Source organism: Lathyrus oleraceus, chromosome 7 (assembly GCF_024323335.1).
Source record: "Lathyrus oleraceus cultivar Zhongwan6 chromosome 7, CAAS_Psat_ZW6_1.0, whole genome shotgun sequence".
In the NCBI taxonomy this organism is placed as follows: domain Eukaryota; kingdom Viridiplantae; phylum Streptophyta; class Magnoliopsida; order Fabales; family Fabaceae; genus Lathyrus; species Lathyrus oleraceus.
The window spans coordinates 305,729,573-305,743,410 of record NC_066585.1 but is presented as its reverse complement, the minus strand read 5'-3'; the positions used below and the strand labels follow the sequence as shown (position 1 = coordinate 305,743,410).

General features: G+C 35.6%; 1 protein-coding gene across 1 annotated transcript; it reads right to left on the bottom strand.

Moving 5' to 3' along the window:
* Positions 1-8,065: 8,065 nt before the first annotated feature.
* Positions 8,066-10,295, bottom strand: LOC127101433 (uncharacterized). The gene is made up of 5 exons (XM_051038862.1): positions 9,869-10,295; positions 9,631-9,766; positions 9,389-9,456; positions 8,686-8,772; positions 8,066-8,325 (listed from the first exon to the last, which is right to left on the bottom strand). The coding sequence occupies exons 1-5, from the start codon at positions 10,226-10,228 to the stop codon at positions 8,245-8,247; spliced, it is 732 nt and encodes a 243-aa protein (XP_050894819.1). The 5' UTR covers positions 10,229-10,295; the 3' UTR covers positions 8,066-8,244.
* Positions 10,296-13,838: the final 3,543 nt, after the last annotated feature.

Here is a 13,838-nt window from a genome sequence, read left to right as displayed (position 1 = left end):
GCCATAACTAAGCATGTATTCCAGTCTGTTCATCAAGATAATAGCAGACCTGATACATAGCCTTCTGTTGGAATGTCAATCAGAATGTTTTGACATTCATCAACAACAGCACATACTGGTTAATAAGCTGATGAATTCAGTTCAGTATGTAGTGAAGTCTGGAGTTCAAAAGCACACCAGACCTGGCCAAAAAGGATCTTTGTGAAACTGTCAAACTGGATGCCTTGACAGTTCTTCCTGTAAGCTGATACTGAAGTAGAGACTGGTTGGTCTTTTACAGTACAGCAAATTTAGCACAGTCTGTTTTCAGGAACCAAACAGACTTAGCATATGGTTCTGGACTTGGATGTCAAACGGAATGTTGTGACATTCACTCATGACTGCATATGCTAAATTGTTGGATGATTAGTTTTCTGTTTCAGGAGTTTTCTCAGGCTATTCTTCAGGAATTCACCAGCTGATCTAAAATCTAGGAAACTAACAACTAAGCTACAATTAATGAACCTGGCAAATAATCTATTTGTTGGCTCCTTAATAAGTGAAGATTAGTTTAACTTGTTACAACCTTTAATTTAGGAAATACAAGTACATGACCAACAAACTGGAACAATGTAACAGATAATGTTCAAAACAGGATTGAGACATCGTGCTGATATCTGTGTAGGAAAACAACAGAAGTGAAGGTTATGGTGCACATAACTAAGGGTTCCTCCTTTCTAGGATGACATAGAAGGAGAGGTCGTGACACTGTGAAAAGGTGCACATTAGTACAGAGTGTAATAACTGTCTTGCTGTAATAGGTACAATGTTAGATCAGATGTCATGACTTGAAGTAGAACATCTGAATACTGACTACGCCAGAATTTCAGGTGTGTATCGGTGACGACGAGAAAGGGCGTCGTCGGAGGGTGGATTTTGTGACGTGAGCGGCGGGTGGTGGTGTTGAGAGTTTGCCGGCGGTGCGTGTGGAAGACGGCGTGAGGTTTATGGTGGTGGACACAGTGAGGCGTGTGTTGGGGTTTTGTGAGGTGTGACGGCTTTGCATTTTGGAGTGACAGCGTGAGGTTTGTGAGAGTTTCGTCGGTGGGGGTGCGTGGATGGTGGTTGAAGGTGAAGAGGAAATGAAATGGAGATGGTGGTAGTTTATGGTGGATGAGGAGAAAAAAAGAGCCGTTGGAGATAGGATGCGTGTCAATCTGTGAATGGCTGGAAAGTGAGAGGTGTCTAGGTTGCCTTTGCCAATGGGACGCGTGTCCACGCCATGCTCGCGTCTTTTATCCTATGTATTTTGTGAGAGGGATCGCTAGCTGGCAATGGGGAAGTCAGTTTGTATAGCTGATAATTATCACATGGTGTTGGAGAGAAAAAACTTTCTTTTAATTTTATTTTCCTTTTCTTTTTATTAATAATTCTAATATTAAGAAAGAAAAGATTCATTAGAATTCTTAGCAGTAATTTAATTTAGAAAATGATAATAATAAAACAAATCTTTAATTTGGACATTAAAACAAAGAAATAACAGGATTAATTATAAATAGAAGTCGAATGTGAATTTGCTCGAAAAATTAAATCACACACTAAAATGATCAGCACAAAATATACTTATTGAAAAAATACAGCGTTTCTTCAAATTCTGAAATAAGTTTGCACCGGTTAAAAGGCTCAGGCGGGTCAAAATGCAACTGAAACAGCTTCTGAAAATTACAACAAGCACACCAGGTTAAACTACATGAACGGTAGATTAATAATACTGGTGTCTGTAATTTTAATTCTGAAACTTTTTACCCGCCGATTTTACATGTTCTTGAGAAATGATTTAACCAATTTGTCTGTATTTTCAATAAATTTATTCTGACTGATATTTTAGGTTTTATTCATGATGAAATGCATGTCATGTTGTGCATATGATGCAAATTAAAAATGAAATCGATTTACGAAAATTTAAATATGGCCGGACAAAATTGGGGTATGACAAGTATCACCTAGGAATTTAAGTAGTACCCCTTCTGGTGTTTTGTTCAGCAATTCGTTTCCTGGCCACACATAACTTAAAGCCCTGTAGTTGGTTTTCCTGTCAGTACCTCCGACTGGATTCTCTAAATAGTCAATAATCGGCTTCCTCTAAGCTGTTGGCGATGAACTGTTGACCGAGAAAACACCATGTTCCCAGGCCCCCTCAACTCCATAGGTTTCCTGCCATTCTCCGTCATGACTGTCATTCTTGTCGAGGATATCTTATGTCAGTGGTGTTCTCGACACCATTTTCTCTTAAACCTCTATCATATCTTGTAATTTTGACTTAGACATCTTATACCCTGAAGCGATTTGAGCCAACTCGTTGGCTTATTGGTTTTCGTTTCTAGGTATATGTCTTATGTCTGTAACTTCAAAATGTTCTAGTAGCTGTGTCGTCGTCAGAAAATACTTCAATAAACTCCCCTTGATGCACTTACATTCGCGTATAATTTTCTTTACTACCAGCTCCGAGTCTCCCATTACTTCAATTCGACTAGCTCCCATCCCTTTCAAAAGTCGAAGACCAACTATTAAAGTCCCGTAACTGGCTTCGTTATTGGAACACTTTTCACTGATCCTGTACTTAAACTTTGCGGACCAACCTGAGGGGATAATATCAATACCCCGACTCCCGTTCCGTCTTTGTGACTCGATCCGTCGAAATACAGACGCCATGGTATGGCGTCGACCATGTTTAGAGATGATTCGACCATGGCATGATCCACTATAAAATCCGCCATGATCTGGCCTTTAAAGGTTTGAATGTTAGAGAGAAATTTGTTAATGCCAGTGCCCATTTCCCAATTCTATTATACAGAATAGGTTTAGGCAACATATGTTTAATAATATTGTAATGAGACGAAACATAAACATCAACTGGTTTTATATAATACTTTAATTTCATACAGGAAAAGTACAAACATAGACATAGTTTTTCTATGAGACTGTACCTAGTTTCAGCATTTACCAACATTCTACTGAGGTAATATATGGGTCTTTCGACACCATTACAATCCTCTTGGGCCAACATGCTCCCTATAGTCGTATCAGATGCAACAATATATAAACTCATGTTTTTCTTCCTACTGGGAGGTAACAGAATAGGAGGCTTGGTAAGGTACCCCCTTGATTGCGTCGAAAGCCTCTTGTTGTTCGGGCCCCCAGTGAAAATCACTATCCTTCTTAATTTTAAGTAATGGCGAAAATACCTTCGTTTTACCACTTAGATTCGATATGAATCTTCTTAAGAATTTTATTTTCCCCAAAAAAGACTAGAGTTGCTTCTTTGTCAATGGACTTTTGAGGTCTAAGATCGCCTTTGTCTTGTTCTGATTGATCTCGATACCTCGTTTATGTACCATAAATCCCAAGAAGTCGCCTGCGTGCATACCTAAAGCACACTTTAATGGATATATTTTCAATCCATAATTCCTCATTCTATCAGACGAGCGTCGAAGGTGCCCCTCCTGAGACGACGATTTTATCACGATGTCGTCAATATACACCTGCATGAACTTCTCAATAAAGTCATGAAATATGGCATTCATGGCCCTTTGGTAGGTTGCTCCTGTGTTTTTCAAACCAAATGGCATGATGACACACTCTTAATTCCCCAGAGCACCAGGGCATCGAAATTTTGTCTTCGGGACATCTTCTTCGCAATAATAATTTGATTTTAGCCAAAATACCCTTCAAATAATCTCAAGTACTCGAACCATGCGGCTGAATCGACCAACATTTCCGCCATGTGCATCGAATACTCATCCTTTGGCGTGGCATTGTTTAGATCTATGAAATCTATACAAATCCTAAGAGTTCTGTTTTTCTTAATGACGGGCACTATGTTGGCCAACCATTCGACATACCTTGTCGTTCTTATTAAACGACTTTTGAGGAGTCTTTCAATCTCTTGCTTGATCTTCAAAGTGACGTCTGGAGCAAATCATCGAGGGTGTTGCTTCACTGGCTTTTTCCCAGGTTGGATAGGCAGTTGATCCTCCACGACGCTTCGATTTAACCTAGCATTTTTTCATAATCCCAAGCAAAGCAGTCCCTGTATTCGATCAATACCTCAACTAGTTTTGCCCTCATTTTCGACCCCACCTTAGTACTTATGTAGGTTGGTCTTTTTGTGATTCCAGCTCCCATATCGATCTCTTTGAGGGGATCTTACGCTTGTATCTTCTAGGACTCATTTAGTGGGTTCTTCTCGAACCCCAAAGGCTCATTGTCATATATACAATCAAGCCTCCGGATTTCTGAAGTTGTTGTCTGGTCTGGTCGACCATCTTCTAAACCTTCGGCCTCACAGGCCAAATTCTGAAGTCTCTCCCTTTCCATAATTGACTTCCTCTTCTTTTCAGCAAAATAGGCTGAAATTCGAGCCAGACTTTCTAACTCAGCAGTCATCCTCATCGACTGTAGGCCACCCCATAGGTGGAATTCCTATCTCTGATCCTGTGTCTTCCTCGTTGTCCCATATGAAACCATGATCAGGGTCCAAGTTCAGAACTCGAACAGTTTTGAAGGAAGTATAAAAACCCGATTTGTCATCACATGGTGCTATATTCGTCCAGTGTTGGTCGAAAGACCTTTTGGAACCTCTATCGTCGACCCGGTAATAACTTTGGTCAGACTCAATATTCTCTATAATGTCGTCCTTTCGCCAAATTATAAGTCTCTGGTGGACCGTTGATGGTATAACCCCTATCCCATGGATCCATTCTCGACTCAAGAGTAAATTGAAATTTACTTTTGAGTCTATCACCATGAATATTTTTGAACTTGTTGTCATGTCCACAACGAGGTCGACCTGAACAACCCCCATTATATTGCTGGTTTTCCCTTCGTAGTTTGAGAGGACCATGTTGTGTTGTCGAAGATCTCTATCACCTTTTCCCATTTTCTTAAACAGAGTATAAGGCATCAGATTGATTACAACACCTCCGTCGATGAAGACCTTATTCACCGCCATTCCATCCACCTTTGCTCTGATGAACAATGGCTTCAAATGGTACATCATTCTTGGGCTGGGCCTTTCAAACATATCTTTTTATTCTTCCACCACGCCGCTATTCATGACATAGTAGGTTTTCCTCCATCTGTTTTGTCTGGCACAAAATCTCCCTCTGTTTCTAAGACTTCGGATACCATGTCGTATGGTAACACTGATACGATGCCACGGTTCACGATGAGATCGTCACCATAAATGTCATCGTTGTTCTTATCGTGCATGTCTTCATCGTATTCCTTATCAGATTGAGGGGAGTATTCAAACTCTCCTTCCTCTGGTTAAGGGGAATACTCGGGCTCTTCCTCCTTTGTTGACCCTCACTTTGTGGTTGCCTTTCGACCTCTGACGAACATTCCACATTCTGAGTGGCTATTACTGCCTTCTTTCCTGTCGAGTCGACAGTCATGGCCACTGTCTGATTGGCCATAATTTTTCCTGACCTTCCGGCCTTTGGCATTTGTTCCTTTTATCCAGCAGTTTCCGAAGGCTTCCACTGTGGAATGGTGACGACATTCCCAACTTTTTTGTTTCGCTGGTGGCGCCTCCATTGTGTCCTGGCCTTGATAGGCCTGCTCATGTGTTCGCAGCAGAAGAAGTCATAGATGATAAGCCTTGGTATCCTGATATCAATTGTTTCCTGCAAAGTCAAGAGTACCTGCTTAGGCATCCAAAAAAGATAAGAAGACTCTGAGAAGACTGGTTGATATTTTATTTCTGAATAAAGATGTGTTGTACAAGAGAAACTTTGACATGGTCTTGCCTAAATGCGTGGATAGACACAAAACAGACATGATAATGCAAGAAGTTCATGAATGAACCTTTGGTACTTATGCCAATGGACATGCAATGGCCAAAAAGATGTTAAGGGCAAGTTACTATTGGCTGACAATGGAATCTAATTGCTTTAAATATGTGAAGAAGTGTCATAAATGTTAGATTTATGCTTATTAGATTCATGTGCCTCCGACTCAGCTCAATGTTATTTCATCCCCATGGCCTTTCTCTATGTGGGCAATTGACATGATTGGTATGATTGAACCCAAAGCTTCGAACGAACATCGTTTCATTCTGGTGACTATTGATTACATCACCAAATGGATTGATGCATCATCTTATGCCAATGTGACCAAGCATGTTGTGGTCAGATTTATCAAGAATTTGATTATTTGCCAATATGGTGTTCTGAGTAAGATCATCACTGATAATGGGTTGAACTTGAATAATAAGATGATGAAAGAGCTTTGTGACGACTTTAAGATTGAACATCATAAATTTTCTCCTTACAGACATAAGATGAGTGAGATTGTTGAAGCTGCAAATAAGAACATTAAGAAGATTATTCAGAAGATGGTTGTGACATATAAGGATTTGCATGAGATGTTCCCTTTAACTTTACATGGGTATCGTATATTCGTCCGCACTTCAACAGGGGCAACCCATTTCTCTCTTGTGTATGGCATGAAAGCAGTGCTCCCCGTAGAGGTTGAGATCTTATCAATGCGAGTCTTGATGGAAGCCGAATTGACTAAGGTTGAATGGTGTCAAAGCAGATATGATCAATTGAATTTGATCGAAGAGAAGAGGGTGACAATTTTGTGTCATGGTCATCGCTATCGAAGTTTTGACCGAAAGGGCAGCTTGGGTAAAAACTTGAAATGACGACTTGGGCAATGACTCTTACGACTATGGATGGCGAGGAGTTCCCTCGTCATGTGAATGTCAATGCAGTCAAAAAATACTTCACATAGAGAAAATAAATGAATAGCCCGCTAAGTTGAAAACTCGAAATGGCAGCTTAGGCAAAAATGAGCGTCTCGATGGATTGAAAACCCGAAAGGGCGGTCCATTCAAAAATTAGAGACATAAACTTAAACTTGTGATTACTATCCTTGGCATTGTTGTGATGTTATGGACTTAGAACTAAGACATTGACCCTTGCTTTGAGAGTTTGTGATTTGAATCCTTTGGATTCATATGACACATTTGACTTTGGACTTCTTTTAAAAACTTGATTTGGTTACTTTGGTTTTATCTGATACATTGATTATTCTTTGCTTATTTGACTTGTTTGAGGCTTAATCCAAATGAGAAAATTCTTATTTGATTCATGTCATAAAACTTGTTTTATATATATATATATATATATATATATATATATATATATATATATATATATATATATATATATATATATATATATATATATATTTAAGAAAGAAGTGATAGAAAATATATATATATATATATATATATATATATATATATATATATATATATATATATAATATATATATATATATATATATATATATATTTAAGAAAGAAGTGATAGAAAAAAAAAATATATATATATATATATATATATATATATATATATATATATATATATATATATATATATATATATATATATATATATATATATTTCTATCACTTCTTTCTTAAAGAGAGAGAGAGAAAGGTAGAGGACAGTTTCCTCCAAAATAAATCAAACAATATATGAACTACATCAAAATTTACTCATGGTTCGGTAATTAACTCTTTTTTTACTTTCCTACAACACAATTTACTTATGATTCTCACAATTATTCAACTATTATTGGTATAATATATGTTCTTAATACTTTTAAGTCCAAAAATAAAGTTTTATTATTTAGAAATTGTATACATTATTTCATCTTGTTATGCTTACAATCTTTAATACAATTGTAAGATTGTAACGCCATATATATCTACTATCTTATTTTGGACTTTCAGTCTTCAATAGGTTTTTTGAGCTATTTTAACCTAACTTTTACAGCTATTTCTCATAAATTGTCTTGGTAGTGAAGAAGAGCATTAAAAATGATTCAAAAATTCAAATTAATTGAGGTGAAGTCTGAACTGAATCAGTGCAACATAGTGTGTCAAATGCAGTACCTAGCAATCATTCTTCTGATGTGCATGTCAACATATTCAAAATGATCTCAACTATGCTATAATTTGTTGATTCTAATAATTCAATGAGAAACACAACAGTAAATAACAAAAGAAGAAGAAAAAAACGCATTTATGACGCAAATTCTTGAATAGGCATGATAAAAACTTCACAATATATAGCAATCACAAATTTACGATTACTAAACAATGAAACAATGTACTCTCACATCCATGAACACGCAATCTTTATGGCTTAATGATACCAGGACCGAATCTTTTGGGAATTAAAAATGGAATTAGGATTCTTGTATATGTTTATTTTCTGCCAAAATGTCATCCAGCAATGATTCACAAGCATCTTCAAGCAAATCTAACACCTGCAAGTGCCACATAATGAAAATAAGATATTTCAACTAACTCGCTAGACATTCGAGCTATGTTGCATTGATATTTCATATGGAAGACGTAGACGTGTCTAGTGTCAAACAATGACACTGATATATGTGATTACATTCAATATTTCAATTTTCTCAAATTGTTATTGGTGTGTGTGTCAGTGTCAGTGCCGTGTGTGATGTTTGTCGATGCTTCATAGCATACAGGTGAGCATATTAAATTCATTAGACGAAATAGTATCATAACTCAAGACTATCGTTGCACTGGTAAATGGTATTCAACTTTGTTCCACACAAATGAACCAATAATCAACAAATAACCTGTTATCGTGAACAGTGTACCTTCTCAAAGCCTTGAGGTCCACCATAGTAAGGATCTGGGACTTCAGTTTCACTGTTCTTCTTACAATAGGAGCACATCAACTTAACCTGCACCGTCCAAAATTCCCCATCATAGTTATATATATATACAATACAAAACAAACGAAAAATTGACCGAAACTGTCCCAAGTATAAGGCAACACAAGTTGTTATTTCAGGTAGAAAAAGAAAGACCTTGCTTCGCCAAAAAAAAATACTTAAATTGTTTTAGTATTTATGAAACTTTCATTTTGCCTTGGAATTTAATGTTGAGTTTGTTGACAAAACGCACGGCATAACGCAGCAGAATTTTAACAAAATCCTTTTGTTCAGCTATACACAGTTTAGCACACAATATTGTAAGTAGCAGGGTCGGGTCGGGTTGTCTCTGAGGGTGTGCAACATGAGCTACAGCACTGAGCATAGAGTATCAAATTTGTCACGATTAAACTGTAGTTAAATAGAATCTCATAATAGATTTGTCCCAGTGAAACCATAGCTAAATAGAACCCCTAGTTATATTGTCCCGGTAAAACCGTGACTACACACGACTTCCAAAAACTTAAGACAACTCTGGTAAGTAGTCACTATAGAATTGTAGAGCAATAGAATTTGAACAAACTCTTATTTTTCTTGATCCAATGCCTTAGATAAAGGTGTTCTATTGTTGTTTGAGCTTACTCACCTTTTTGTGGGCATCATCAGGTATAGGATCTCTAAATTTCCATCTATTAAAAGCTTCCAATATGTCCTCTAAAACAAAAACAACAATCTCCATTACTAAACACATCAAAACAAACAACATTGAATTAAAGCAAACAACAATAAACATCCCATCAAAATCCACGAAGATTCAACCCGTATCAATTCGATTAGTAAAAGAAAAAACATTCCATCAAATACAGATTAAAATATCTGATACTCTACCTTTGTTTTGCCTGTCCATAGCAAGAATAAGATCAAATTCAACAAAATCAGATGACTTAATTGGTCTTGAAAGTGAAGTTATCTCAATCCCACGTCTTTTTGAAGCAGCTCTCATTCTCGGGTCAGCTTCATTACCCTTAAAAAAAATCAACTTTTTAAACAATCTGAAAACCCCATCATAAAAAATGACCAAAAAATAATCTGTTTTCTTAAAAATGACATTTTTAGATATACCCACTTGATGATAATTGATTGTACCAGCAGAATCGATTTTGAACTTTGAATTAAAACCCCTTTTCTTAACCAAGTCTGTGAAAACTCCTTCAGCAGCTGGGCTTCTACAGATGTTGCCAAGACACACAAAGAGAACAGAGAATGGTTTCTGTGTGTCTGTGACAGTGGATGAAGCCATAGAAGAAGCTTGAATTGGAGAAAAGAGAGACTTTTTGAAGGAAATGGAAAAGGTTTCAAGAGTTAAATTCCTAGTGCGCGTGGAAGGAACGAGGAATGGAACATTTGGGTTTGGAGGGAGGGATTGCGAATAGTGGCAAAATGGTAAATTGATAAGGTTTATTCCCTCGCTGTAGAGCGTTCTCATTTTCTTTTCCTCCGAAATCAATGGAGTAGCTCCACCTAGATACTAAGTGGCTAAATTTATGTTGTGAGAGGTTGATTATGCTTAGACAAAACTAGATGGGTAACTTTTTCTCATAATATATTATTAACTAGCAAACAACTTTTTCAAAGTGTTTTTAAAACTAAAAAGTGTTTTTAGTGTTTTCTTAAACATTCATCTTTTTTCCGGGGAAGGGAGTTGTTGATGATTTCAAAAAAGAAAATTTTTGCTAAAAACATTTTGACATCTTTGATTTGGGAGAAATCCTTCTATCCCTTCGGGTTGATAGTTAAACAATTTGTTGTTTGCTTAGATGACTTTTAATTGGTTGTTGTTTTAGTTAAAATTATGTTATGAATCCAAGTTACCTATTTAGATTTAACTTTGCGTATCAACCAATCACAACATTCTTAGCCTATTGCCCTATGGATTCTGATGATGATAATCATCAAAATAATTTAATAAAAAATGAAGAATTAATTGAATATCCAAAAAATATGGATAAACTCAACAGATGGGTTATACCCTCAGTTCCTTCAAATCAAATTTATAAATTTGGTAAGATAGATGTTTTTTCTCGTTTTGCTGTTAAAACTTTAGAGCAAACGATTCAAATTTCTAAAGAAACTCAGACAATAAAACTGTTAACTAAAAAAGATTTGAAACCTTTTAAAAATTATAATTTTATCCATATTGGATTGGTTCAAATTGCTTTAAAACCTTTAACATTATTGGGTTTAAATTCTAGCATAATGGCTTATGTTAGAGATGGTAGATGTAAAGATTTCAAACAATCTTTAACTGCTATGGTTGAGACAAGTCTGTGTCATGGACCAGTTTACTTTGATGTCTCACCTAATTTAAATCTATCTTTATCTGATAAAAATTTATTAGATGCTATGCAATTAACAGTTCATACTAATGGTTATAATTTTAAACCTGGAAGTGAAATCATAGCAATATGCTATAGAATCTACTATAAGGTTCTTACTACGCTTAATCCTAAAGCAAAGCATTTATCATTTCCTGGAACCACTACTTTGGTTCAAACAAATTTATTAACATCCAATGTTGCAACCAATAGGTTAATAAAGTGGGATGAAATAAACTTCCCAGAGACATGGTCTCTCCCCCAGGAAATAGATCCTGAACCTATCCTTAATAGGGATATAGACCAAATTATTCAGACTACGGAAGGAGATTTAGAAATAAATTTTACTTCAAAAAGAATAACTAGAATACCTAGGTCTCTATCTGCTAGGCACTCAGTTAGTGAATTTTACACAGCTCCTAGCCAATTACCTAGACCTTCTACTTCTCAAATAAGAGAAGAAATAGAAGTCGTTGAGAATATAAGACTAAGCGAAAATAGAATTCCCCATGGAATTTATCAAAAACCTCATACTCCAAGAGTAGAATCACCTACTCAGTCAGATATGGATTTCCAATTATAATGATTGATTACTCCCCTGGCAGTAAGATGAGACAACTCATCAATGATGAGTTTCAACATGAGAGATACTCTCAATTTAGAAATTGGTTTTTTAAAAAATTTTCAAAACCTGAATTAGCCCAATTTAAAGATGAGTATTACACTCAAATGAACCTTGAGCAGGATTTCGTTCCTTTTGTTAAATGGTTTGTTAATTACTTCATAAATAAAAAGCAAGAAGAAATTCTTGTGTTACAAAGACCTTGGGAAAATATTAGAGGAGAAATAATGGAATCTCCTTTTCCCCCAGAACAAACAATAAGTTTGAATCAAAATACTGAAGCTACCCCTTACCTTAGCCTTCAGTTACAAAGAGTTGAACAAAGTCAAGTTACTCTTAAGGAATTAAATTCAGTTATCAGGTCTCAAAATTATACCAATGCTTATCTTGTTTGCTTAGGAGAACAATTTATCTCCATGGAAAAAGATCTCTTATCAATAAAAGACCTTTTAGAAAAGCAAATAGAGCGTCAAGATATCATTATAAACCACCTAAATAAATCAAAAGACCAAATATCCACATCCACTATTTCGGATGTTCCTATAGTGCAACCTCCTGTTTCCATAGAAGGATTTAAAATGGAAACCAATGGAGAAGAATTTGTTCGTATTTTAGAACAAAAATTAAAGGGACTTAATATCACTGTCATGTCCCATGAAGATTATTCTGAAGATAATAATGATAACCATATTGACCAGCTTTCTGATATGTTTGCTAATTTAGATATTAGTAACATTGAAATTAATAATAATAACAGTATAAACCCTGTTTATTCCCCAAGGCCTATAGAAAAGTATTATTACAAGCGTCCCTCACCGCAAGATTTGCTTTTTGAGGAATCAGAACCTTTCCAGAATTCTTATTCAGGAAAAGCCATTTATGAATGGAATGTTGATGGTCTTAATGACAAACAAATTATAGACACCATCCATAGGATGATCATGTACTCTACTGTTTGTAAGCAACACGGAAATTCTGATAGTTCAATTGCGTCCTTTATAACAACAGGATTTGTTGGCCAACTTAGAGGCTGGTGGGACCATTATCTTACTGAATCTCAAAAATTAGAGATTCTTAATCACAAAAAAATCGTAAAAAACGAACCAAGAACTAGTACAAGCACTGTTGTGGCTATGACCACCACAGGAGAAGAAGATGCAGTGTATACACTATGTCTTTCCATCTTACAACATTTTGTAGGAACCAATGTCCCCATTGGAGAAAAGATCCAGACACTTCTCCAAAACCTTAGGTGTCCTTCTCTTACCCACTTTAGATGGTATAAGGATACTTTTATTTCAAGAGTTTATCAATTAAACAATCCCAATTCTTTGCACTGGAAAGCAAAATTTATTGATGGATTACCCCATTTCTTTTCTGAAAAATTAGACAATCTTTAAGACAAAAAAATGATGGAATAAATATAAATTATTCTGACCTTACTTATGGTCAAATAATTAGTACTTGTGTTAATGAAGGATTAAATTTATGTAATGACATAAAGCTTAGAAATCAACTTAAAAAGCAAAAGCTTTCTGAGAAACACCAACTTGGTGAATTTTGCGAACAATTTGCTTTTGATCTTGGAAAATCTCCAGATAATAAAAAGAAAAAAGGTAAAATTTTCCGCAATAAACCTTATAGGGATAAGCCAAAAAATTCTTATAAAAATTCTTATAAGAATAAGAAAAGGAGTCACTACAATAAAAGTAGACCTAAAGAAAAATCTTTTGACCCTAAAGGTAAAAGAAAAGCCAAAAGGCTTGACATAACATGTCATAAATGTGGCAAATCTGGCCATTATGCCAACCAATGTTGGACTAAAAAAGCTCTTAATGAAATAGAAGATGAACAATTACGTTCTCAATTAGAGAAAGTATTACTTCTCAATTCTGATTCTGAAGATTACTCTTCAGAAGAAGATATTAATATAATTTATGAATCCTCTTCTGACTGCTCTTCTGAATCTTCTAACAATAATAATTGTCAATGTAATCAATTAGATTACTGGAAATCAATAGTTGATATGAATGGGTTAAACGTTTTAACCTCAGAACAGGATGAAGCTATAAAGGCTATAGAGTCCATTTCTGATACAA